At 40.0% G+C, this 25,472-nt stretch overlaps 1 protein-coding gene and 1 long non-coding RNA gene across 2 annotated transcripts; both read left to right on the top strand.

Annotated features, from left to right (window-relative positions):
- The first annotated feature begins 950 nt into the window (after positions 1-950).
- LOC138885284 (uncharacterized) lies at positions 951-8,484 on the top strand. Its single transcript, XM_070166217.1, has 5 exons — positions 951-1,310; positions 1,488-1,838; positions 1,944-2,220; positions 2,368-2,764; positions 8,376-8,484. Exons 1-5 carry the CDS (start codon positions 951-953, stop codon positions 8,482-8,484), a joined length of 1,494 nt encoding a protein of 497 aa, XP_070022318.1.
- A 5,670-nt stretch (positions 8,485-14,154) lies between these two features.
- LOC138886362 (uncharacterized) lies at positions 14,155-21,088 on the top strand. The gene is made up of 3 exons (XR_011405063.1): positions 14,155-14,619; positions 19,429-19,938; positions 20,865-21,088. It is a non-coding gene; the product is annotated as an uncharacterized lncRNA (long non-coding RNA).
- The last annotated feature ends 4,384 nt before the right edge of the window (positions 21,089-25,472 follow it).

The raw sequence follows: 25,472 nt of genomic DNA, 5'->3' as shown, positions 1-25,472 counted from the left end.
GGATTTTCCGCACTTGGTGTTGATTGGGTTGAGGGGCATATACCCTTACGCTCCTCTCAGGGTTATGAGACAAGCAGGCAGGAGACAAATCATGCAACGGGTCGCTAAAATGTGCCACTTCAGAGCCAATTTCCAAGGTGACGCCATCCTGTATAAGAATGAAGCGTAACACATGTGGACCTTGAAGATTATTGTGGAGAAGGATACTATCGAGCCCGACCGATATCATGCGGGCCACTCATACCTTTACCCTTCGTGGTTGGAGGACAACATAATTGGGGTCGTTGAGCCAAGGGTTGGGCTAGGAAACAAGGTCATAGACGAGGTTGCTGAAGTCTAAGTGAAGTATAACAAGCTGCGGAAAAGAGTTCGAGAGTCTGAAGCCGAGCATATGGCATTGCACAAGGCTGATATGGAGATGATTAATGAGTGGAAAGAAAGAACTGTTAAATCCAGCGAAAAGCTGGAATATCTGGAGTACAGTTTAATGGAGTTGGAAAGGAAGATGAGAAAAAGGGTCACTGACTGACAACCCCATATAGGTGGAAACCGTACCTCACTCTATCCAACCAATCTCCTATACACCAGAATCCTCCGAGAATGACCTGCTCATTAAAAACATGGTTGAAAAACTCAAGAAGCTGACAAGTCGAGTTCAGGGTGTCGAAGGCGGCAAAGGAATAGAAGGTTTGAACTATGAAGACTTATGCATACAGCCAGACGTAGAACTTCCAGAGGGTTACAAACCTCCAAAGTTCGAAATGTTTGACGGTACATGTGATCCCAGGGTTCATCTGAGGACCTATTGTGACAAGCTTGTCGAGGTCAAAAAGGATGAAAAGATCCGGATGAAACTCTTTATGAGGAGTCTTACGGGAGATGTTTTTTCCTGGTACATCAGCCAGGATCCTAAGAAATGATCCAACTGGGTGAGTATGGCATCTAATTTCATGGACCGGTTCAGGTTAAATACAGAAAATGCACCAGATGTTTTCTACATTCAGAACCTCAAGAAGAAACCCACCGAGACTTTTCGCGAGTATGCTACTCGTTGGAGGTCGGAAGCATCCAAAGTTAGGCCATCTTTGGACGAGGAACAGATGAACAAGTTCTTCGTCAGAGCACAAGATCCACAATATTATAAAAGGTTTATGGTCATTAAAAACCATAAATTCTCTGATATTATCAAACTTGGGGAACGAATCAAAGAGGGAATCAAGAGCGGGATGTTGACAAACTTTGAGGCATTACAGGCCACAAACAAGGCATTACAATCAGGCGGCATATCAAAGAAAAGAGACGTTAGAGCAGTAATGGTGGTTCAAGGCCCGAAATATCCACTTACATATCAAACACCTCCACCCACATATCAAACACCCCCACCCACATACCAAGCACCACCACCCACATATCAACCCTCATCTCCCAGATATTCCCAAACAGCCACTGCCTATCATACCTATAATTCCCAACCACCTCATTTCTAGACACCTCCAACTCGCCAAAATTATCCAAGACCACAACCCAATTTTGACTGTAAGCCGCCTAGACAGTACACCGCTATTTATGAACCCATCGACCAGCTGTATGAGAGGTTAAAATCCACAGGTTATGTCACTCATGTTCCCGCTGTAGAATTAGAGAATCCATCCCAATGGGTCAATCCAAACAAAACCTGTGCATACCATTCCGGTATGAAGGGGCACACAACTGATGAGTGCCGAACATTGAAAGATAAGATCGAGACACTGATTGACAACAAGGTCATACAGGCAAAGGAAGCCACACCCAATGTTTGCAACAACCCTCTCCCTGATCATAAAGGTGGTGGGGAACATGTGATAGAAACAAACGAAGAGTGGGACCCTGAGGGGTCGATTGGGCTTATTCGGGAAGGCGATGACTTTAAACCCTTAGTCACACTTACTCCTATTGTGGTATAGACTCAGTCACCAATCGAGGTTGAGATAGCTGCATCAGTTCCATTTGAGGTAGAAGTGGCTCCACCTGTGGCCACCCCTGCTCCGTTTGAAGTAGAAGTAGTCACACCTTTCACAGTGACAATATCAACCACACCTCCTTTTGACTCAAAAGCAATACCCTGGGATTATGTTGCCGAGGCTAGGCGAAAAGGAAAGGCAAATATGGAGGAACCCGATGATGCGCAAGGAATGACCAGGACCGGGAGAATCTATACACCTGCACACTTGGGAGGACCAAGTAAGGATGATGCTACCAAGCAGCCTGTCATTGAAACAAGACCAGATGACCTTTGGAGGAAAGTGCAAGCAAGGGAATATTCCGTAATTGATCATTTGAACAAAACCCCAGCTAATATATCCATACTTTCACTGTTGCAAAATTCAGATGAATATAAGAATGCTTTGATGAAGGTGTTGAGTGAAGCCTACGTGCCCAACAATACCACATGCGGAGAGATGGCCAATATGGTAGAGAAGGTACTGGAAAGTCATAAGATAATCTTCCACGTGGATGAGTTGCCGCCTGAAGGGTTAAATCACAACAAAGCATTGCATATCACAGTGCAATTTGAAGACAAGTTCATTGTCAGGGCCTTGATTGACAGAGGTTCAAGCCTCAATATCTGTCCGTTGGACACTTTGAAAAGACTGGGCAAAGGTTTCCATGAAATACGGGCAGGGAGCATGAACATAAAAGCTTTCGATGGGTCCCAAAGGGCCACGATTAGGGAAATAATCTTTGTCTACACATGGGGCCAACTTGGTTCGACGTTAAATTTCAGGTGCTCGACATATCAGCCTCATACAATCTTCTGTTAGGCCGACCATGGATACATGCCGCCGGGGACGTGGCTTCCACACTATATCAAGCCGTGAAATTCGAATGGAACCATCTGGAATTGATCATTCACGGAGATGGGAGTAACCCTATTTACACCAGTCAACCAATCCCGGTTATCGGAAACAGAAGAAGGTTAAGAGGAGAAACATATCATCACATCAAACGTGTCAATGCCATTGAAAAGGACAAATGATGGAATAGCAAAATAGAAAGCATACTGGCATGGTTCGGGTATGAACCCGGCAAAGGGCTTGGAAAGAATCTCCAGGGTATTACTAAGCCGATACAGCTGAAGCGTCACGGTACTACCTTTGATATCGGATATCAGTATACATGGCAGGAGTATGATGATTGGTCGCCTCCATGGCGCGGACCTTATTACCCTCTCGAGCAACCGGTGCCGCATTTGGATCAAATTTTTCACCAAGCTGATGTAGACATGTGATTTTTGACCCTCCCCAAAATTTTTCATACTTTAGCACGTAAATATTTAGTTTAGGCCTAATATCTTTATTTCAACTAATTTTGACTCTTTTACTTTATTTCGTCACAAAAAAAAAATGAAAATTCCAAAAATCTTTCATAAATTTAAATAAAAATTTATAAAATAACACCTTATTTTTATTTTTATTTTTATTTTTATATAATCTTGAAAACACAAAAAATAGTTTCATGTTTGGTTTAATTAATTAAGATTAGCTTTAGCATTGTGTAGTATTTCTATCTTATTTTAAAAGGAGTCAATTAAGGTGTTAGACCACAATTTTAAGAGTTTTAGAGCCCAATTCTTGGCCCAATACCCAATACCCATTAAGCTAACCCTAGAGACCCTTCTAGACTTTTCTTTGGAACAAAAAATAAATAAAAAGACTCTAACAAAAAGACCTAGGGACTAATTGGCAAATACACAAAAAATACACCTAAAACCTAGACCTATATTATAGGTAATGCCTACAATGAGCTGGAAGAAAAAAAAGAGGAACGCCTAAAAAGCTCACAAAGAGAGGTCAGGCGCCGCAAAATAGGGATCCCCCCCATAACGTCTTCTTCTTCAGCTTTCACGTGAAAGAAACCGAAAGAGAAATCCTCCATTCCAACACCCCTGAAGCTTAATCCACCGCTCCCTCACCGCCTGAAACCTTCACCTTCTCCATCACGACCAGACCGACAGACCTTGGCTTCTTCATTTTGGATCTGACAACCTTCAGTCCAAAACGAAAAACAAATTGAGAACAGTAAAGAAAACAAAATAAGTAAAAGCTGAAAGCAGTAAGTGTCCAAAAGCTCATTTCGAGTCCTCTTCCGGCGAGTTTCGAGTTTTCCCAATGGAGTTTGGATGGCTGTTTCCATCGGTTCTTTGTTGAAGTCATTGTCCGTTTCCGAGTTAGAGGTCGTCGTTGAGGCTTTGGAAGTTGACGTTGAGTCCTACCATGTTCAGTCATTGGTGCTGGTTCTAGGTTTGTCGATTTCACATTTCTGTTTCAAATCTGCTTTTTGTAGCTTCTACAGTTGTTCGCTTCCCTTTTAAATATTGCTCTGTAGCTTTTGGAAGTGTTATTCTTTGTGAATATTACCTAGTTTTGTTTCTGGAGCTTCAAACTTTGCTATTCTTATATGAAGAAATTAAATTTACCTAGTTTTGCTATTCTTGTCATTGCTCATGGATAATGGTAACAAATGAATTGCTTATGTTTAGTGTGGCTTTGTATTCCCATTTTATTAAATTAGAGTCAAGAAGAAAGATACAGGGACGCTAAGGCATTCTTGAAGATTTGCACGTACAGAAACATCCTTGGGTCAACAGTGCATTTCGACGTTTTGGACTGTTGGTTGATTTCTGTGTCAATTGGTTTGGAGTTCTCAACTAAATAAAGAACATTCCTCAATCTTGTTGATGGAAATACAGTCCATGATCTAGCTAGATGAACGATTCAAAAATAAGTAAAATAGAGTTGATCTCTTCAATTCAAAAATTAGAGCTTATTTTCTCATTAAGCAGCATCAATCTCATTTTATACGTGAATTGCTTTATTTTATGTTATCATGTAGATATTTGCTTTCCAGTATTGTCTCTTGAACTGAAAATACCGTTGCTTTTACTAATTTCCAAGTTTTAATTTCTGAGCTTTGTAGTTTGGATCATGATAAGTTTGTTGCAGTAGGATTTTTAATTATGTGATAGTATTCGACGCTATTTGAGATGAGGAAGTATGCTTTTCTTCTGTTGTTTTACAAGTAATTCATATCATTAGTATTCTCCTCGCTACGCTCTTAATCTATCATCGTGATTGTGTACACGTTCGCGTGACATAATTACGATTTCTAAAATAATTCGGAGTATGCGTTCGCGCAACTTCGATCAAACTTTCTTAATAATAAATTGTTATTAATAGTCCGCTTAAATTTTCTTAAAAATAGACCGAGGTGTGCCATCCAATTTAATCACCCATGGCCCTCGTATTAATCTTACGATTCAGATATAAAAATCGATAAATGTTCGTAGTTTGCTTTAGGCACGTTTAAAATACTATCGTGGTTGTGGACACGTTCGCGTGACATAACTACGATCCTAAAAACAAAACTGAAGTATGCGTTCGCGCAACTTTGGCCAAACTTTCTTAATAATAATAAAGCGTTACTAATTGTGGACACGTTCGCGTGACATAATTTTTGACGCGCCAAACAAATAGGTACACATACGCGTGTCTCGTTGCAAGATAATTTTCTTAATTAAAAAGCGGTAAAAGGTAAATACACATAGGTTCTAAAATGAGTAATTAAACAATTTAATAAGCCAAGTATGATCAAAGCGACCGTGCTAGAACCACGGAACTCGGGAATGCCTAACACCTTCTCCCGGATTAACAGAATTCCTTACCCGAATTTCTGTGTTCGCAGACCGTAAATAGAGTCAATTTCCTCGGTTCGGGATTTTTAAAACCGGTGACTTGGGACACCATAAATTATCCCAAGTGGCAACTCTGATTTTTAAAATAAATAATCCCGTTTCGATCGTCACTTAAATTGGAAAAAACTCCCTTACACTCGCGCCCGGGGGTGTTAAAAAGGAGGTGTGACAGCTCTGGCGACTCTTCTAAGGACAAGAACCCAGAATCTCTGGTTTAGGGTTCAAGATTTTGAGCTTGTTAACATGATTTTTACTTGGCTTTATTTATTGTTGATATTACTGTATTATGTGAACCTTTTGTGCTAAATGCTATCTGTTTACTGCTTTGATATTGTTTGAACTGTATATAACTGCCTTCTTACGCCACCCCTTTGAGTCTCCTGAAAATGGTGCACATGTTCGCGTGGCCCGCTTTTTCTATAGAAATTATACCAAATAGAACGAGGCTGGGCAAGCGACAAGGCTGGGTAGACGTCAGTGCTCCCGGTACGTTTCCCCCTCTTCGGCCCCAGTTGTCCGCTCGGGTACCCAAGTCTAGAACAAAACCCCTGGATTTAAACCTAGAAAAACATAGCTTCATGCCCGATCTCAGGTAGGAACATTTGTTTGCATCACGTGCATTTGACTTTGGGGACTCAACACAGGGGTTGGATCCGTATAGGACAGGTGTACCCAAAATAACATACTATCTTGATGCATCCTATGTGCTACATGTTGCATTTCTTCAAGGGTAAAAGGGTCATTTGGTAGACCAATGATAACTGAGGGCGGATGAAAAAAAAAAGAGAAAAAAGAGAGAGGCTGAAGTGTGAGGATAAAGCGAGTAGGGCCCAATTATATTTTTGTCACATTTTTGTTAAGAAAAAAAAGAGCTTGAAAATTCAAAAAAAAAAAGATTTTGCACTTTTTCATCATTTTTCGAAAATCAAAAAAAAAGAGGGGAAAAGAAAATCAAAAATAAGTTTATATGTTTCATCATTCTTCTCTAAATTAGTTTTTTTAATTCTCGCTCGTATCTAATCTGCCCGAACTATGCATACCTGATTCTCGTCTTTCGGGGCGTGATACGTAGGCAACCCACGTAGGGTCCGGTCTTCCTAGTAAGTCTTAGGTTCTTGGCTTTGCGGGGTCTTAGCCAAATCTTGCATTTATCCACTTTTAGCCGCATATGTTAATTTTGCAGAAGTAGATTCAATCATATCTGGCATGTGCCTAGTAAGGAATGTTATTGTCTCACGTAGTGTTGGTTTCAGTTTTCTCATACAGGTGTGGATCTACTTAGCGAAGTTTAGGCATGACAGACGTCTTAGGACCATCCAGTCAGGAGTTTGCTTAAGGAGATTTTTTTAGTTATTATGTTTTGAGTCTGTTGTTTTTTTTATGTCGTCTTTTACCTTCTAGTTTTGTACAGTAATGTTGGGTCTTTTGTTTTTGTATTTCCTATATTGTATTAGAAAAAGATGTGATAAATCAAAAATCCAAAAAAAGGGATATTTTGCGTTTTTATATTTCCGTTAGAATTTCCTTTAGGAATACTACTCCTAGAAATTGAAAAATTGTTTGATGTGATTTTTCCTTTAGGCAATTAATAGCTAGAACTTAAAATAAAAATTTATTCTTATATTCCCTTTAGTATATTAGGACTTAAAAAAAGAGAATTTTTATTTTAGTACTTCTTTAAAAGCTTTCTTTATGGTGTTACTTCCAAAATCCAAAAAGATTTTCTTTTGAGGTGTTTCTTTGGGAAAATAGTGAAAAATGAAAAAAAGGCCTTTTTATTTTCATTAGAACTTTAGGATATTGTACATAGAAAAAAAATATACTTTATCTTTTGTTTATCATTAGAATTTCCCCTTTAGGTAATCAAAAACTGAAATCCAAAAATATCTTTTATCTTATTCATTTCTCGCTTCGAAATCCTTCTTCAGGGATATCAAATGCAAGTTCAGAATATTTTTCTGTGGTTTAATCTCTAGATTTCCTTCCTACAAAACAAAAGCAAAATTCTCTTCTAGGGTTTGTTCCTTAATAATTTCCGTAGAGTATTTGTTTCAAAAAGAAGAAAAATTCAAAAAAAAAAAGGTTTGCTTCTTTTTATTTCGCTTTTCTCATCAGATTGTCATAAAAAAAAGGGGGGGAAAAGAGAAAGAGAATGTTGGTTTGTTTATTTCTGATCTTCCAGAACTATGCAAAGGTCTGATTCATGCGATGTCATGATATGTAGGCAACCTACATAGGGTTCGATCGAATCATTTTTATTATTATTAAAAGAATATGGAAAAAAGGGAAAAAGAGAAAAAAAAAAAGATGATGAAATTATGGGATGTGAGAAATGAGAGAAAGAAAAGAGTGATGATTAAAAAAAAGAGAAGAGAAAGGAAAATGAGCAAGCCAAGAAGTGTTAGAAAAGAAAATAGAAGATTCAAATGGACAAATTGGGATGATGCCAAGTGACCTTGTGACCCTCGAAATCATTCTTGAACCGTTAATTTTTGCTAGGTGCATTGCACACAATGTGATATTTGCAGCTGTTAAATACCCTAACGCTAACATGATGACTTCATTTTGTTCTTCTTTGTTATCTTCATTAAGTAGAAGGGTGGTTGGTTTGTGGTTCTTAAGTAACTTATACATACAACACAAGGTCAAAGAGCAAGGTATCCATGGCTAGCAAAGACTGGGGCACAGGAGTTGTTGACCCGTCGAGGAAGTTTGTGGAGTCGGAAACTGAATTGAAGAGGTCCAAAGGGTGAAACAATGGATGGCAGAAATGTATCAGTCTTGGATCAGGGGGCATCCTCCACCTTCATTCCCCACTAACTACACTGAAAACCCTGCAACTATCCCATCACTATCACAAGTCCAGGTTCCCACTGCTGTTGATATCTCCCTACAACCTTTTCATACTCCACCCCTCAAAAGCATATCATATCCCGCTCCTTTGGCCACTCATGCTCTTGTAGCTCCTCCTCCAGCTATTTTTCCTCGATCCTCTAACGAGACTGTGTTTAAAGTCCTCGATGCCCAATACTGTGCTCCAGAACCAACTTTCAAAGTCTCGGATCCATATTCTCACATTCCTCATTTTGAGCCTCCGGGTGAAACCGAAAAGCCTGCTAAGATAGTGAAGCAAGATGAGATATCCAGGAAGGTGAAAATTTTAGAACAGTCTTTAAGAAACATGCAAGGGATAGGGAGCCAGATGACGTGGCTTATAAAGACTTATGCTTGTTTCCGGACGTCCAACTGTCTGATGGGTTTAAGATGCCAAAGTTCGATTTATATGATGTACATGGAGATCCCGTGGCCCATTTGAGAGGCTACTATAGTAAGGTGAGAGGCGTCGGTAGGAAAGACAAATTATTGATGGCGTATTTTAGTCAAAGTCTGAGTGGGGAAGCTCTGGAGTGGTACACCCATCAAGATGCTAGCAGGTGGTACACGTGGGATGATATGGCTCAGGCCTTTGCCAGGCACTTTCAGTACAATATAGAAATTATCCCAGATCGTATGTCCCTCGCCAAGATGGAAAAGAAGCCTAATGAAAGCTTTAGGGAATACGGGCTCAGATGGAAAGAGCAAGCTGCCATAGTCAATCCTCCCATGCAAGAAAAAGAGATGGTCGAGTACTTTTTTCAAGCGCAAGAACCAACTTACTTTGGGCATTTGATCACGACTGTGGGTAGGTCTTTTAATGATGTGGTAAAAATGGGAGAAATGGTAAAAGATGGGTTGAAGTCTAGCAAGATCATGAGTTATTCTACTTTAAAAGCCACAATACAAGCAATTCAGAATGACACAGGAAGCTTGCTGGGTCAGAAGGATAATGATGATTTTGCCATGGTTGTTTCAGAGTCACGACATGGACCAAAGGGTCTGCCTCACCAATATACCCAGCCTTAACTCCAACCTCAAACCTGTCCCCGAGCTCCACATAATCCACCTCAGTATTATCATCCGAACAATGTTCGGTCACATGTCCAACCACCAGGTCACTCCCTATGGCGAGCGCTAGCACCGCATAATGTATTCTTGCCTTCACAACATTTTCGACCGCCCAACAACCCTAGAAAACAGGGGCAGGGAAGGGAACAAAGGCAAAGAAATAGTTTCACGCCAATTGGGGAGTCCTACACAAGCTTGTTTGAAAAGTTAAAGCATTTTGGCCTGATTGAGCCGCTCCTTGGCTATACTCCAGACCCATATGCAAAAGGCTTTGATCCTACTGTACGATGCATGTACCACTCTAATGTCCAAGGGCATAGCATTGAAGATTGTCGTTCTTTGAAAAGGGAACTAGAAAGAATGATTCAAGAAGGGGTAATTGTGATCAATGACAGTGACAGGGAGCATGCGAATCCTCCTGGAAACTTGCTGACTGAAGTTAATGATATTGAAGTTGTTAATGATTTTGACAATATTGATGTGGAACCCAATGGCTAAGATGTCGTGCTTGGTAATTGGAAAGACGTTTCATCTCTTGGCTAGCTGGAGAGGAGTCTTGGTGGTTTATTTTGTTGTCATTTCTGTTGTCCGGGTTATTTTCAGGGTTGTAATTCGGATATTGTCTTGTGATTCAAACCCTTCTATCCTTTTATTTTGCCTAGTTTATTTTTTCGTAGTAACTCGTTTAGTATTGTCTAGGTTTATTCCAGGGTTGTAACCCAGTTTAGTTTGCTTATTTTGTTGTCCAAACCCTTTCACCATCTGTCTAATGCAATTTTCTATTTTCTGTGATTTCTAGTCATTTTCGTTTAGTTCTCTTTTCTTTTTATAGTTCTTTTCCTGTTGACTCTAGTGACATGACATGCACGCGTAATTCTCAGCCTGGTTTTAAAAGTTAGTTTAATCACGAAGCAATGAAACAATGTTAAAGTTGTAGGGACATTTGAGGGAAATAAGTAAAAGCATTTTGAGATCACTTCAAGCCCGAATTGTGTGAAACTGGGGCAGATAGAACATAAAGAAACCCTATTGAAATGAATCATGCTGAATCAGTTTGAAGCTAAAGGCAAGTTTGCCCAAATTGACAGGGGATGTTCGTGGTAATGAGAGTGAGAGTGTTGTCCAATGGCGCTTTATATTTAACAGATGTAGAAGGCGAATGTGTGGATATGGTTATCAAGTCTGGTACAATCAAAAGATGTTACGAATGTTTTCCTTGGTTTGTTTAATTGTGTTGTTTGTACTTAGCATGTTTTGAAGATTGGAATGACGAAGGCATTTTTTTCTGCTATCTAAACACTTTATCCTTCGCTACCTCTTTGAGCCTCATTTATTTTCTTTCATACCCCTCTTTTGGAATCAGTAGCAAAGTTCATAAACGCAAGCGCAAAAGATAAGTAAAAGAAGAAGAAAAAAAAAAGAGAAAGAAAAGAGAAAAAGAGAAAGAAAAGGATGAAAAGAGAGAGAAAAGAATGAAAAGAAAAGAAAAAAAAGAGAGAAGAAAAACAACAAAAAGAGAAAAAGAAAGCAAAAAAGAGAAAGAAAAGAAAGAGAAAAGAGAAAATCACAACAACAAAGTAATTTTTATGACATGAACTATATTCGACCTGATTCCTTTTAAGGATACGTAGGCAGCCTCACGGTTCGGTTCCATCAAAATAAAAATTCAAAAGTCCTCAAGCAAAGAAACTGGGGCAGAAGTTGTGGTTGTTGTAAGAGATCTGATTCCAAAAGTTGTAAATTTGAGCCCTTTTAAGCTGTTTTTGAGCCTTTATGATACCCTTTCTTTCTAACCCCATCCAAAAGCCCACATTACAGTCCAAAGAAAGACCTTCTGATCAATCTTTGTATAGTGCCAAGGCAAGCGAGTTAGAGGTATGATTCACATCAGGGGCAACACTCTGTTCTACACAAGGAAAACAAAAATGAGAGAGTCTTATCGGTGAAAACCTTCACAGGCACCATAAGACGACAGTAAGTTTAGAGAAAGAACAAAATGAGAGAGACTTGATGGTGAAAAATCTTCGGGCACTACAAGTCGAGTAAGGATCGTGAATCAGATTGGAAAATCGGAGCATTGAAGCCTAGTTTCACGGCGAAGAGGTACAATAAGAGTTGAACATCGGACTTTCTTGGCAGATTAGGCCATTTAATCCAAAGGTGCATGTCACGGTCATTAGAGTTGGTATCTACATCTGATAAGTGTTTAGTTTTCTTGTTAGGAATCATCTCTTTCCATTGTCCTTACTCTGTTCCTTTTGTTTTGTTTACTTCCCCTTCTTGAGTCTATTTGGTTAGAACAAGTGAGAAATGACTTCAAAATTTGCTACCAACTTTCCAGTTATACAAAACGGAATTTGGCTAGCACATCAAAGTGGCATAAGTCAGGAAAGAACAACGTGCGCACTGAGTTGTTAACAATCAACATGCTTTGGGATTCATGTGAAATACAAAGGTTTGGTATATATCAATTCATGAACAATGCAACAGATAGAGAATGTTGGGTGAATGGATCAAAGGTATTCTCTGTGATGAGGCTGACAGAGAAAGTGGTTAACCAACGACAAGCAAGGTATTCCAAGCAGAAATCAAAGTTATCATGGCAAATAAAGGAGCAATAGGCCTCAAGGCCAAGGTCAGTGGTTTAAGTCAAGAAAGAACAACATACGCACTGAGTGGGTGTAATTGACGTGCTTTGGGATTCATGTGAAATACAAAGGTTTGGTAAATGTCAGTTCATGAGCAATATAACAGATAGAGGGTATTGGGTCTGAGCGGAGAAGAGGTATTTTCTGTGATAAGGGTGACAGAGAAATTGGTTAGTCAATAAGCAAGCAATGTCTTTCAAGGTGAAATCAAAGTTATCATGGCAAGTGAAGGAGCAATCACCGCAAAGTCAAGGCCACAAACCAACCACCATGTTTAAACTCACAAGTTTTCTTTGTCTGAAACAGGGACGGAAGCTATGTTCATATCAAAGCTTGGAATGTTGAAATTTTCAGGTGTAATGCCCCAATTTTGCTTACGCAAAGGCTATTGAGAAGATCACACATCACCACTAGGAAAAGCATTTCCTAGTCTGGGTTTTCAAGTTATATTTTGTTGTAGGAGATGCACTTCCTAAGTTGAGATTTTACCCTTAGGAGACGCACTTCCTAGTTTGGATCATATGAGTTTTAGTCACTGAAGTTCTCACCCCTAGGAGATGCATTTCCTAGTCTCGGTCATTTAAATTCATTCCTAGGAGACGCACTTCCTAGTTTAAGTCATTGATGTTCCACCCCTAGGAGACGCACTTCCTAGTCTTGGTATTTCAAGTTATATTTCGTTGTAGGAGACGCACTTTCTAAATTGAGATTTTACCACTAGGAGACGCACTTCCTATTTGGTTCATTTAAGTTCATTCCTAGGAGACGTACTTCCTAGTTTGATTCATTGATGTTTCACCCCTAGGCGACGCACTTCCTAGTTTGGGTTTTTCAGGTTATATTTTTGCTTTAGGAGACGCACTTCCTAAATTGAGATTTTACCACTAGGAGACGCACTTCCTATTTGGTTCATTCCTAGGAGATGCACTTCCTAGTTTGAGTCATTGATGTTTCACCCCTAGGAGATGCACTTCCTAGTATGGGTCTTTCGGGTTATATTTTTGCTTTAGGAGACGCACTTCCTAAATTGAGATTTTCCCCTAGGAGACGCACTTCCTAGTCTAGTTCATTTAAGTTCATTTGTAGGAGGCGCACTTCCTAGTTTGAGTCATTGAAGTTTCACCCCTAGGAGATGCACTTTCTAGTCTGGGTCTTTCAGGATATACTTTTAGGAGACGCACTTCTTAAATTAAGAGTTCATTCATAGGAGACGCAATTCCTAGTTTGAGTCATTGAAGTTATAGCTTTAGGAGACGCACTTCCTAAATTGAGAGTTCATTCATAGGAGACGCACTTCCTAGTTTGAATCATTGAGATTTCACCCCTAGGAGATGCACTTCTTAGTCTGGGTCTTTCAGGATACACCTGTAGGAGACACACTTCCTAAATTGAGATTTCACCCCTAGGAGACGCACTTCCTGGTTTTGGTTCATACAAGTTTTACCCGTAGGAGACGCACTTCCTAGTTTGGTTCATTCAGGTTTTATTTTTAGTAGACGCATTTTCTAGTCAAAGTTTTGGGTTTTACTCATAGGAGACGCACATCCTGGTCTAGTCATTAGTTTACTCTCATCATCGCATCAATAGTATAAGTGATTTACAATATTGCTAACAACTCACAAATCTTCCTAGTGCAAACTGGGGCAGAAAATTTCGTTTGTTTTGTTTGTTTTGATGAAATCAGGCACTCACCTGGAGAACAAAGGAAGGAGGCCTAAAAAATGTGAAAAGGATATCAGCCGCAACGTAAGACCCCTCCCCCATCGGTTTCTCATCTTATTGACAAAAAAAAACAGAAGCAGCCGTACCATCCCACGAAAAAAGCTGACCGGACCTCACCAAAAATCAAAACAAAAAAAAGGAGAAACACCCATCGTCTCTCTTGATCTCCTGGTTCTCTGGGACACAAACAAAAACACACGCAAATACAGAGAAAAGGAGGATAGAGAACGGGGAGTTTGGAGGGGAAAAAGAGAAGGCTTCATTCTTCTTCTTTAAGAAAATAATCACAGCAGCCATAAGAGAACATAGAGTCTCACCGTTCCATCTTCTTCTCTAGCGAAGAGCCTCATCCTCTCCTCTTTCAGCGCCGTTGCCATCGCCGGCGAACCAGACAGCCTCCTCTCCAAAAAACACCATAAAATCTCTCACCTTCAGCTACCATTTACGTCACTCGGAGCTCCATTTTTACCGGCAAAGAAACTCTGAACCGGCAATCTTCAGTAAACAAAGGTCATCATTCGAGTCGCTTGAGGTTCGAGATTTCCGTTGAGGTTTCCGGCGAGGTGGACTCTGGTCAGATTCCTTTTCTTTTCTTTGTTCAATTTCGTGAGAGGCCGAAACGAGTGCATTGTTTAGTTTAAACATTGATTAATTTGATATTATTGTTAGGTGCAATCTGTGTTCCTTTGTGCGATTTTTGGAATTTGCCCACTACTTATATTACTTTGGTATTGTACCTATTTGTGCTATATTTTTATGGTTGTTGAATCCACTAATTGGTATGATGGAAAAAGATTTGGGAACTCAAAAGGGTTATTCTTAATTTGTCATGAATCTTGAAAAGCTTTTCAGTTGCTATGGCATCTGTAAGTCTTGTTGCTTCTTCGACTTATTAAATTATGCCATGCAAAATTGCAAAACAAAAACTTTACTGATATACTTTAACTGCATTACGAAATTTTATATTAGCATACCATTTAAGCGACATAAGTTCCAAGTATCTTTTTATAGCAAATGCAATTGATAACTTGTAAGATACTGAAATAATATAGATAAGTGAAAATATACTGATAGTAAAAAGAAAGTTCTTTTGTACTATTTGTGTACGGATGCTAATATATCATTGTGATTGTGGACACGTTCGCGTGACATAATTACGATCTTAAAAACAAAATCGGGGTATGCATTCGCGCAACTATGATTAAATTTTCTTAATATTAATAAAGCGTTATTAATTGTGGACACGTTCGCGTGACATGATTTTTGATGCGCCAAACGAAATGAGTACAGGAATGCGTGACTTGCTGTGCTTTGACCTGGACGGCCCAGAAGTAATTAGACAATAAGTAATTAGAAAGAGGCGCGGACCGTAAATAAGAGTCAACTAGCGACCGTGCTAGAATAAGTAATTAGAGCAAGTCCAGCCAATGCCAACTATACCAGATGGTTAGAAATCGGTTAAGAAACTGGGGCAGAATTTTGAGAAGGATTCTCAAAATTCCGAGGAAGGTTCAACAAAGTTCGCAAATAGCCGAAGGATCATCTACCAAACTGGGGCAGATTTTTGAGGAGGAGCCTCAAAATTCTAACAAGAGAAAGCTACAGTGTCTCTAAAATGCGTTACAGTCACTAGATCATCTAAAATTACTGGATATTTCAGTACGTTTCTAAAACAACTCTATTTTATCAATAATTGCATATTTTTGAAAACTCTATTTTCATAACAGTCAGGTGTTACCTAGGTAAACTCAAATAAGGTCTCCAGAATTGAACTAAGCAAGGCCAGCAGACAGAAGCACGAACCAACCTCCCCTTACAAAACTTAGAATTTTTCTTTGAACTCAGGCACATTTGACATAGCGATAGCATTCACAAACATGTATACACAAAGCAAATTCACTATCAATCCAGCCATCAGACACCGAATATATCTCCAGCCAAGAAATATACTACTCTTATTTGCTACTCACTCTTTGCATGGGACTAAGCCTTATCCCGCATACTTGCATGAGGCTAATCCTTGCCTCCATATCTGCATGAGGCTAATCTATGTCTTCATACTTGCATGAGGCTAATCCTTGCCTCCATATTTACATGAGGCTAATCATTGCCTCCATACTTACATGAGGCTAATCCCTGCCTCCATACCTGCATGAGGCTAATCCCTACCTCCATACCTGCATGAGGCAAATCCCTGCCTCCATACTTGCATGAGTCTAATCCTTGCCTCCATATTTGCACCAGGCTAATCCTTGCCTCCATATTTGCATGAGGCTAATCCTTGTCTTCATATTTGTGTGAGGCTAATCCTTGCCTTCATATTTGCGTGAGGCTAATCCTTGCTTTCATATTTGCATGAGGCGAATCCTTGCCTCCATATTTGCGTGAGGCTAATCCTTACCTTCATATTTGCGTGAGGCTAATCCTTGCCTCCATATTTGTGTGAGGCTAATCTTTGCCTCCATATTTGCATTAGGCTAATCCCTGCCTCCATACCTCATGAGGCTAATCCCTGCCTCCATATTTGCATGAGGCTAATCCTTGTCTCCATACCTGCATGAGGCTATTCCCTGCCTCCATATCCGTATGAGGCTAATCCCTTCCTCTCTATTTGCATGAGGCTAATCCCTGCCTCCATGACCTGCATGAGGCTAATACTTGCCTCCATATTTGCATGAGGCTAATCCTTGCCACCATACCTGCATGAGGCTAATCCCTACCTCCATATTTGCATGAGGCTAATCCTTGCCTCCATACCTGCATGAGGCTAATCCCTGCCTCCATATCCGCATGAGCTAATCCCTGCCTCCCTATTTGCATGAGGCTAATCCCTGCCTCCATGACTTGTGTGAGGCTAATCCTTGCCTCCATATTTCCATGAGACTAATCCCTGCCTCCATACGTGCATGAGGCTAATCGCTGCCTCCATGACCTGCATGAGGCTAATCCTTGCCTCTATATTTGCATGAGGCTAATACCTGCCTCCATACGTGCATAAGGCTAATCCTTGCCTCCATATCTGCATGAGGCTAATCCTTGCCTCCACATCCATATGAGGCTAATACTTGCCTCCACGTTTACATGGGGACTATGCATTGTCCCTCCTTGCATAAATATCGACCTATTCGTGTACTATCTATTTGTTTTTCGATTGGGCTAAGTTATGCTCTTCATTTGACAAGACTAAGCCTTGTCTTGGTAACATCATATTATTTCATATCATGGGCTGAAATATCGCAACCTATCCAAAGGCATCATAGTCTAAAAAGCATCATCCTCATAGCTAGAAGACACCATGCCATGGCCTGAGGACCTCTCAAATTTGCATATCATTATTCAAAGGCATCATGGTTCGGAGGAACCATCTTCATGACCCGAGAACATCATTTAATGGCCTAGGAATCCCGCACTAAACAATTCATGGCCCAATGCATCATGCTCTGAGAACGTCATCCTTAAACCGTCCGAAGATAGCTTTCATGGTCCAAACGAAATCTGCATCATGTTTAAATTTTCACACTAATACAGGTTCGTAGCATCTGCAGGTGATAAGCAAGCAACCGCTATCCTAGCAGGAGCGGCCTCGCTCCAGTTCCTTCAACTGTCTCAAACCTGGACCATTCACCATATCCACTCTTGCATCCATTCCGAAATCTCGTGTCCATTCTCTTAATGACTTCATCGATATATTCTGCCAATGAATCGGGAACTACACATGGCCTGATTTCTGTAAAACCAGGGATATGTAGACAGCTCAAAGACCAGAGTCCGACCTCTATCTTTCAAAACATCCCATCCGATAGAAATTGGCCATCATTTCTTTACCCAAAAACTCTTTCATCATTCCCGGGTAAAGAGGGGTAGTTGTTGATACCCAATTTTTTCATATAATATTTTTGAAATACTTATATACATTTAAAACCATGTATTAGCATCAATGGGTATTTTCTCATAATTTTTATACCCTTAAAATAATTTATTTTAATATTTTCTTCATACGAATAATTGCAAAATTACATCACAAACGAATTTAGAACACATCTTGATTTAATATTACTTTTATAGGTCCTATTGAGTCCAAATTATTTCATAAATAGCCAAATTAGCACCTTTTGGCTATAATTGCAATAACCTTGCAATTACAGCCCATGCACACATTTTTCGTGTTATTTTTACTAGAAAATTAGTCACTTGCACTTTTGAACACTAAAAACTATTTTTAAATTTTTCTACGCATGAAATTTATTTTTTATAATTAGTATTATTTTACAAATTATTTTTTAATGAATTGTTTGGGGTATTTAATAAATAGCCTCTTCTATTTTCATTTGTGTTTTGAAATTAACCAGCCCATTACCCCTTTAATACTAGCCCAATACCCCTTTAATACCAGCCTAATTCACCCAAGCCCAATCTGCACCTACCCGACCCAAGACCCCCATCAAATCGTGGTCGTTGATCCTTTAGATCAACGGTCCACATCAATACTTACCTTTTTTAATCAAACGACCCCCTAAACCCTAATCATTTCCTCCCTACAGCCACCCTTGAATCCCCTCCTCTCTGGTTCTCTCCGATACCAACCCCTAACCCTAATCGTCGTCACCCAAAATCAGTCCAAATCCTTTGAATCCCTATCCGATCTATGGCGTCCTATGGCTGTACGAAGCCTCTACTTGTCTCCTATCTCCCTGGTTGTTCGATTATGTGGTTTTTATGGAAGAACCTCAAAGAAATCTAGTCCAGATCTCGTTCAAGGCTCTTCAAGAGTTCGTTCATGGTTTGTGAGTAATTTTTATTGAAGTTCCACGGTTCAAATCTCTGGTTCAAAACCAGATTCTCTTTACCCCTCCCCTTGCCCCTCAAAACCCTAATCTTTGTACATGAATATGTCCCGATCTTTGTAGATCTAGAATGATTCTGAGTTTGTCAATGACTTTTCTTTAAAGATCTCTTATTTCTTTACTGTTAACCGATTTTAGCACTATATTTTAGGTTATTTGCTATCTACTGTTTGAATCTCTGCATACTTGCAATGTGTTCAAGTTTCTGTGATTTTTTTAAGTTCCTCTTATTCCTCTACTACTGACCGATTTTTAAACACTACAATACTTTAGGTTTTTTATTTCTATGAATTCTGTTTGTTCGAATCTCTGTATGTTGAGACGCCTTCTAGTTTTCTTCTTTAAGTTCTTCCAAACTAGGGTTTTCCAAAAATTTCTTTCTCCACAATGTTTGATAATTTTGAGTGTTTAATCTTCTATTTCTGTAACGACCCAACCGGTCGTTTTGGGCTTTTTCGCTTTACTCGCCAGTTCTCAGGCATGACTTGCCCCGTGTGATGGATTATGACTTATGTAAATCGTTGGTTTTGGTTTTCAGGGTAATGGGAATGAATTTGGAAGAACGGTTCTCAGTTTGAAGCTTGAAATTTGAAAAGTTTGACCAAGATTTGACTTGTTAGTATATGATCTCAGATCAGAATTTTTATGATTTGGTTAGCTCTGTTAGGTGATTTGGGACTTAGGAGCGTGATTAGAATGCATTTTGGAAGACCGTGGGAGGTTTAGGCTTGAATTGGCGAAATTGAGATTTTGGCGTTTTCTGGTTGATAGGTGAGATTTTGATATAGTGGTCGGAATGGAATTTTGGAAGTTATAATAGTTTCGTTGTGTCACTTGGGAAGTACGTACAAAATTTCAAGTCATTCGGATGAGGTTTGGTAGACTTTTTGATCGAAAGCAGAATTTGGAAGTTCTTCAAATTCTTAGGCTTGAATCCGATGTGATTTTGGTGTTTTGATGTTGTTTTGGGAATTCCAAAGGTTGGAACAAGTTTGAATGAGGTTGTGGGATATGTTGGCATGTTTGGTTGAGGTCCCGAGGGCCTCAGGTGAGTTTCGAATGGTTAAACGGATCAATTTTGGACTTTGGACTTGGCAGTTTTTGCTGGTTTGTGTTGCAGATGATTTAGTCTGTCCTGAATGACTATTTTACTGCGTATTTGACTGAAAACTATTTGTTATCATCATGTTTTAGGCTAAATGCTATATTTGGGCCTTGTGCCAACTACTTGAACCCTTAGGGGATTTTTATTGATATTTCCTCTTTGTTTTGACTTTATACTTGAACTCAGTCATGCTATATTCTACTGTTTTCATAACTCTGCCACGTTTACTCTGCTTTAACACTTAAACTGATATTTTAAATGATATTTTGGGCTGAGCATCATGTTTTACTGTTGCCCGAGTGGCTTGTGAGAATTTTGACTGAGTAAGGCTGAGGGCCTATGTTGTGAGGAAACACCTGATTATGATTATGATTATGAGGCCGAGGGCTTGAGATTTGTACGCCACGGGGTGACTTATTGATATGAGGCCGAGAGCCTATGTGATTATTCCACGAGATGGCTTGATATTACGCTTGGGACGTAAGAGGCCCCTCCAGGAGTCTGCACACCCCTAGTGAGCGCGGGTACCCATTGTGACGTGAGATATAGCCCGAGGGGCTAGTATTGTTTTGAAAGATTGCCCGAAGGGCAGATTTGTTGATATTGTGCCTGAGGGGCGAACCTTTATGTGTTTATCATTCTTATTTGTCTGTCATTTACCTGCTTAATTGTTGAAAAGTCATTTCATGAAGTTTAAGTTGAACTAAAATGACTTTACATATCCTTACTGATTCACGTTTTTACTGGCTTTTACTGCTTCATTATAGCCTATAATGTGCCTTACGTGATTTCATATTTCTCAGTCTTTATTTATGGTTATTACTCACTGAGTAGGAGTACTCACTTTACTCCCTGCACCTTGTGTGCAGATTCAGGCGTTGTTGATCCTGCTAGTGAGAGTTTAGAGCTCCCGGCAGACTTCGGAGTTCACGAGGTAGCTGTTTGGCGTCCGCAGACCCGTGTTTCTCCCCATTTATCTAATTTCCTTCTCATTCAGTTATTCTGTAAAAGATTTGTAGATATTTTAGACTTGTAGTATAATGATAGATGCTCATGACTGGTGACACCCCGGTATCGGGCTATGTTGGGTTATTTTTCCGCAAACTATATTGTTAACTTCTTACTTTTGGATTATTTATTATATTTTGGACTTAATTCTTGTTGTTTAATTGCTTAAAACTGAAATGGGAAAGTGTCGGTTGGCCTTGTCTTCACGAGAGGCGTCATCACGACCGGGTCCGGGTTTAGGTTCGTGACAAGTTGGTATTAAAGCCTAGGTTATATAGGTTTCACGAGTCATGAGCAGACTTAGTAGAGTCTTGCGGATCAGTGCAGAGATGTTTGTACTTATCCTTGGGAGGCTGCAGAACCTTTAGGAAGAACTTCACATTCTTGAATTCTTATCGTGCGTCCTTGATTCAGCTTGAAAAGTAACTCTTTGAATTCCTTCTGCATGTTCGTATGCCTGCATGAGCGCTCAGTATCCGATGTGCATCGATGGCTTGTAATTCCCTGATCAAGGGGCGAGATGTGATCTCTGTGCGTTGATGTTGGGCAAGTCTGGAAGACTTGAGGCTGGATTTTTGCCTATAGCTCGAGCCCTGAGTTGTTGATTTTATGAGCGCGTGCTTCTGGATCTATATGTTCTGTTGTGTCCCTATTAAGGGGAGTAATGACTGGATAGCTATGTGATGAGTATGTTATGACTGCGAGGTGTATTCATATGATTTGGAAATGACGAGAAAGGTCTGCTGGAGGATGGAAGAAATATTAGGTACTTGATTTTCATCTTAATTTGAGGTATAACCTCGAGTTATGGGCGTGTGAAGGATCTTTTCATGATTCCTAGCTGGGAGTGAAGTAAATTTCATGTTGCGGTATGATTTCCGACTCAGGAAGATCAAGCGACTGCATAATGTCTATGATGGTGGAAGGCATACAAAAATGTTAGTTTGAGGCAAAACATGTGGTTTATCTCATGCGGAGTGTTCTGAAGTTGTGTAATCCTTATGTTGTCTGTTAGAAGATCTCATTTACAAGTGAATTATATGTGTTGAAATTTAAATTTGGGTCATTTAAGAGAGTGGGTTTAACTGTACGAGGGTGAATGCGAGATTTGCAGAAGATTTAAAGTACTAGATGGTCTGTGTTTCACGAGCTTATGAAGGATTGAGTTTAATCTCACTATGGTACTATGGTGGCAATAGAGCATATACGTTATGAGTTATTGAGTGTGTTTTGATCTATGGCTTCGAGCCAAATGAGGGAGTCTGCTATTGATTAGTTGATTGCACAGTTATGTGCTATGTTGGTTCCAGTTTGAGGCATACTGGTGAATCAGTTATGGCTTACGGAGATGGAGACCGGGGATGGCTCAAGTAGAGGAAGACTTGGACAAAGGTTATATTATGCTTCGTAGATGTATGTGAATCACGGAATGTCTTGAGTTGATTATTGGTAAAGGATGCTCAGTGCATAGAGCAGGAAGTTGCTTGGTCGTAGGTGAGGTTACATTCTGCGGTGTCGGAGTGCTAATGAGGAATGGGTTGTTCGGTTCATTTGATTAGGCTAATTGTAGTTTAAGTAGGGTGGATGACTCTAGAGAATGGTTCTAATGCATTCAAGGTTTTACATGTAATAATTGGATATTTTCAAGTGCATAATTTGGTTAGAAACTGAGGTTTGCATTGGAAGGTGCCAAGACTTGTGCCTTTTCTATATCAATTATGGGATTCTATATATCAGTATTAGGAAGGTAATGGTTCCGGATTCGCAGGAAGTCTCTTCGGGGTAGGTATTTTGAACGTGGTGCTTTTGGAAACATTTAAGAGAGTACTCAGTGGCTTATGAGCCTTAGACGGTGTGGTTTTATGCTTGGGTCTTGTGTGGTGAGTCTGGGTTGAGGAATTGTGGTGTTATAGCAAGAAGGAGTATCAAGTTGAAGGTAAATCAGAAGAAAACCTGGATAGATGGGATAGCTTGGTAGTAGACCGGATCGGTATGGTAAGGATATGATTAGTTCCTTGGGTGTGAATGGAGTAATGAGTTTCTGCAGGTGTTTCGCGGCAATTCTCTTGGGGTTTTAGTGTCCTGCGTAGCTTGGTTGAGTTAAAATGATTCAGTCCTGACGGTTTAGTTTTGCGCGAATGGAATTTGGAAAGTTCTTAATGATTTCTACCATGGTTAAAAATGTATATTTTCCACAGGCATGAGGAGCATGAGATGTATAGTGATTTTCTCCCAGATGGGGTCCAATGGAAAAGTTCTTGGCTAGTTGAGTATGTAGTTACGTGTGGCTCGAAATAGATATGAAGTTCTCATGTTTACCTTAGGATGGTATGGTATATGCGGTATGTTGTGCAAGACTTAGATTTGCATGTGTAAGGTCACGGATCAGTTCTAAAAGGAAGTTCACAAATTCTTAGGCAGCACGGGAAGCTTCAGATAATTAGAGAAATGAGCTCCAAATAATTAGGGAAATGAGCTTCAGATGATTAGGAAAATGATCTTCAGATGATTAAGGAAACAATATTGCTAACTGGGGTGATTTGATGAGGGTATATGTTCTAGAAAAAGGTAATGTGATTAAGTTGATGGTACTTCGGTAGTATTGCGGCACTCTCTTATTAGATCGACTGCTGATATTCGAGTTTGCTTGGTGGCACAGAAGAATTTTAGAGTATCTCTCGTGGAATGATTGGGTATTAGAGGTGTGGTATGTATTCGGACGACGAAATTGGGATCGGATATGGTGATTCATGTGCCATATGGATTTGGAGACGGGAAGATCTCACTAACAGGTTATGTTGTGGTTGTGGGTCATGTGTATCGGCATTGTATAGTGACTATCGGGGTTTGGAGACCCGAGTGGATCTTTTGCTGCTTGGTATGTTGGATTATGATGTAATATTTGGGGTAGACTGGTTGTCTTCGTGGCATGTTATTCTGGACTATTGCACTAAGGCAGCACTATTGGCTATGCCGGGAATGACACGGATTGAGGGGCAAGGTTTGATGGATTATGTTCTTAGTAGGGTGGTTTCATATTTCGAAGACCCAGCAGATGCCTGGGAAGGATTGTCTTTCTTATTTGGGCTTTCGTGATAGATGTCAATGTAGAGACTCCTACCATTGATTAAGTTCCGGTGGTGAGGGACTTTTCGGATGTGGTTCTTGTGGACGGGCATGTCGCCGGGCAAGGTTGTTGATTTCGGTATTAATTTTATACCGGGCACCGTATCGTATGGCACCGACAGAGTTAAAGGAGTTGAAGGAGCGGCTTAGGGATTCCTTGATAAGAGGTTCATTAGCATGCCAATGTGGATGTGTGTTCTGCATCGAGATGACCTTGTTGACTTAGAGTTGCTATTGGCGAAGGATGTGTTGAGACGGTTGTTATTGACCAATTAGTGTTCTGAGGTGTTATGTGAGTTACTTTTCTGTGTTGCGAGGCGTTATGATTTGTTGGTTATAGGCACATATGGTGCGGTTCTATTGGGGTTTCATAGTGAAAGTCGAGCGGGAAGAGTACTGGGTATTGCTCGGTGGATGGCATATCGGTTAGGTCCTTTCGGGTTTGTGTGGTGTTGTGTATTTGCTTCACCATGGTTATGATGATTTGCTTTGGTTCTAGACATTAATTGCGCGTGGTTGTCAATTTTGAGTGGAGTGACTGGAGGTGTTTCATATGGACTAGTGTTTGGATGAGGCCGCGCATTGGAGTGAAGAAATATGGAGGTATGACATTCGGGTTAGATTCATGTGTTCTGTTTCTATGATGTGTGACAGGTTCTCAGCATTGTGTGTGGTGTTACGGGTGAGCTTGCGGTACAACTCTTTCATTTGGGTCATTTCATGATTTGAGTATGTTCGGATTGTTGCTTATTGGTGCACGGATTGCACAAGTTGCAGCTTTAGCCTGTATTGATGTGTCATGTCACCAGAGTAATTGTGTTGGATTAGATGAGATCGTCAGTGGTCTTTAATGTATACAAATGGATTCAATTTCAGCAGTGTTGGAAGGATAATATCGAGGTTCGACGGAAATTTGCTATGGTCTTTGCCAAAGGAGAAACGGCTTCATGAATGGTTGATCTAAGAAATGGTTATGGCTTACTGCATGTTTCATTTATCATTAGCAGTATATGAAAGTGTTGGAATGAGACTTTAGTTGATAAGAGGTTTTTTATCGGTATTCGGTTGTTGTGTGCATCTACTGTGATTAGAAGTTACCTCTACAAGTGTTTGAGTTATGTGGTATATCATGTAATTGCACCTGAGGTTGCAGGCATGGGTTATTACAGCTTGTTCGGGCTTATTCAGAGTATAGATGTGAGACTCTGATCTTGTGGATGATTTCGGAAGTGGAAATATGGTTCTAAGGTTTATGGGCTAGGTTGGATTGTGAAATTTCAGTTACATTATATTATCGGGCCTATATGAGATAGGTAACGTGGGATCACCCCCGGGTATATGCA

This window comes from Nicotiana sylvestris, chromosome 2, assembly GCF_000393655.2.
Source record: "Nicotiana sylvestris chromosome 2, ASM39365v2, whole genome shotgun sequence".
Taxonomy (NCBI): domain Eukaryota; kingdom Viridiplantae; phylum Streptophyta; class Magnoliopsida; order Solanales; family Solanaceae; genus Nicotiana; species Nicotiana sylvestris.
Note: the sequence above shows the minus strand (reverse complement) of the source record. Positions and strands in the feature narration are given on the sequence as shown.

What these genes read in the sequence shown, in the direction of transcription:
- LOC138885284 (XM_070166217.1), top strand. Translation starts at nt 951, where the DNA reads ATGGACCGGTTCAGGTTAAATACAGAAAATGCACCAGATGTTTTCTAC. An exon ending in ATAAAGGTGGTGGGGAACAT is followed by an intron (nt 1,839 to 1,943) that starts GTGATAGAAACA and finishes ATTGTGGTATAG; the next exon opens with ACTCAGTCACCAATCGAGGT. An exon ending in TGCACACTTGGGAGGACCAA is followed by an intron (nt 2,221 to 2,367) that starts GTAAGGATGATG and finishes TGCAAAATTCAG; the next exon opens with ATGAATATAAGAATGCTTTG.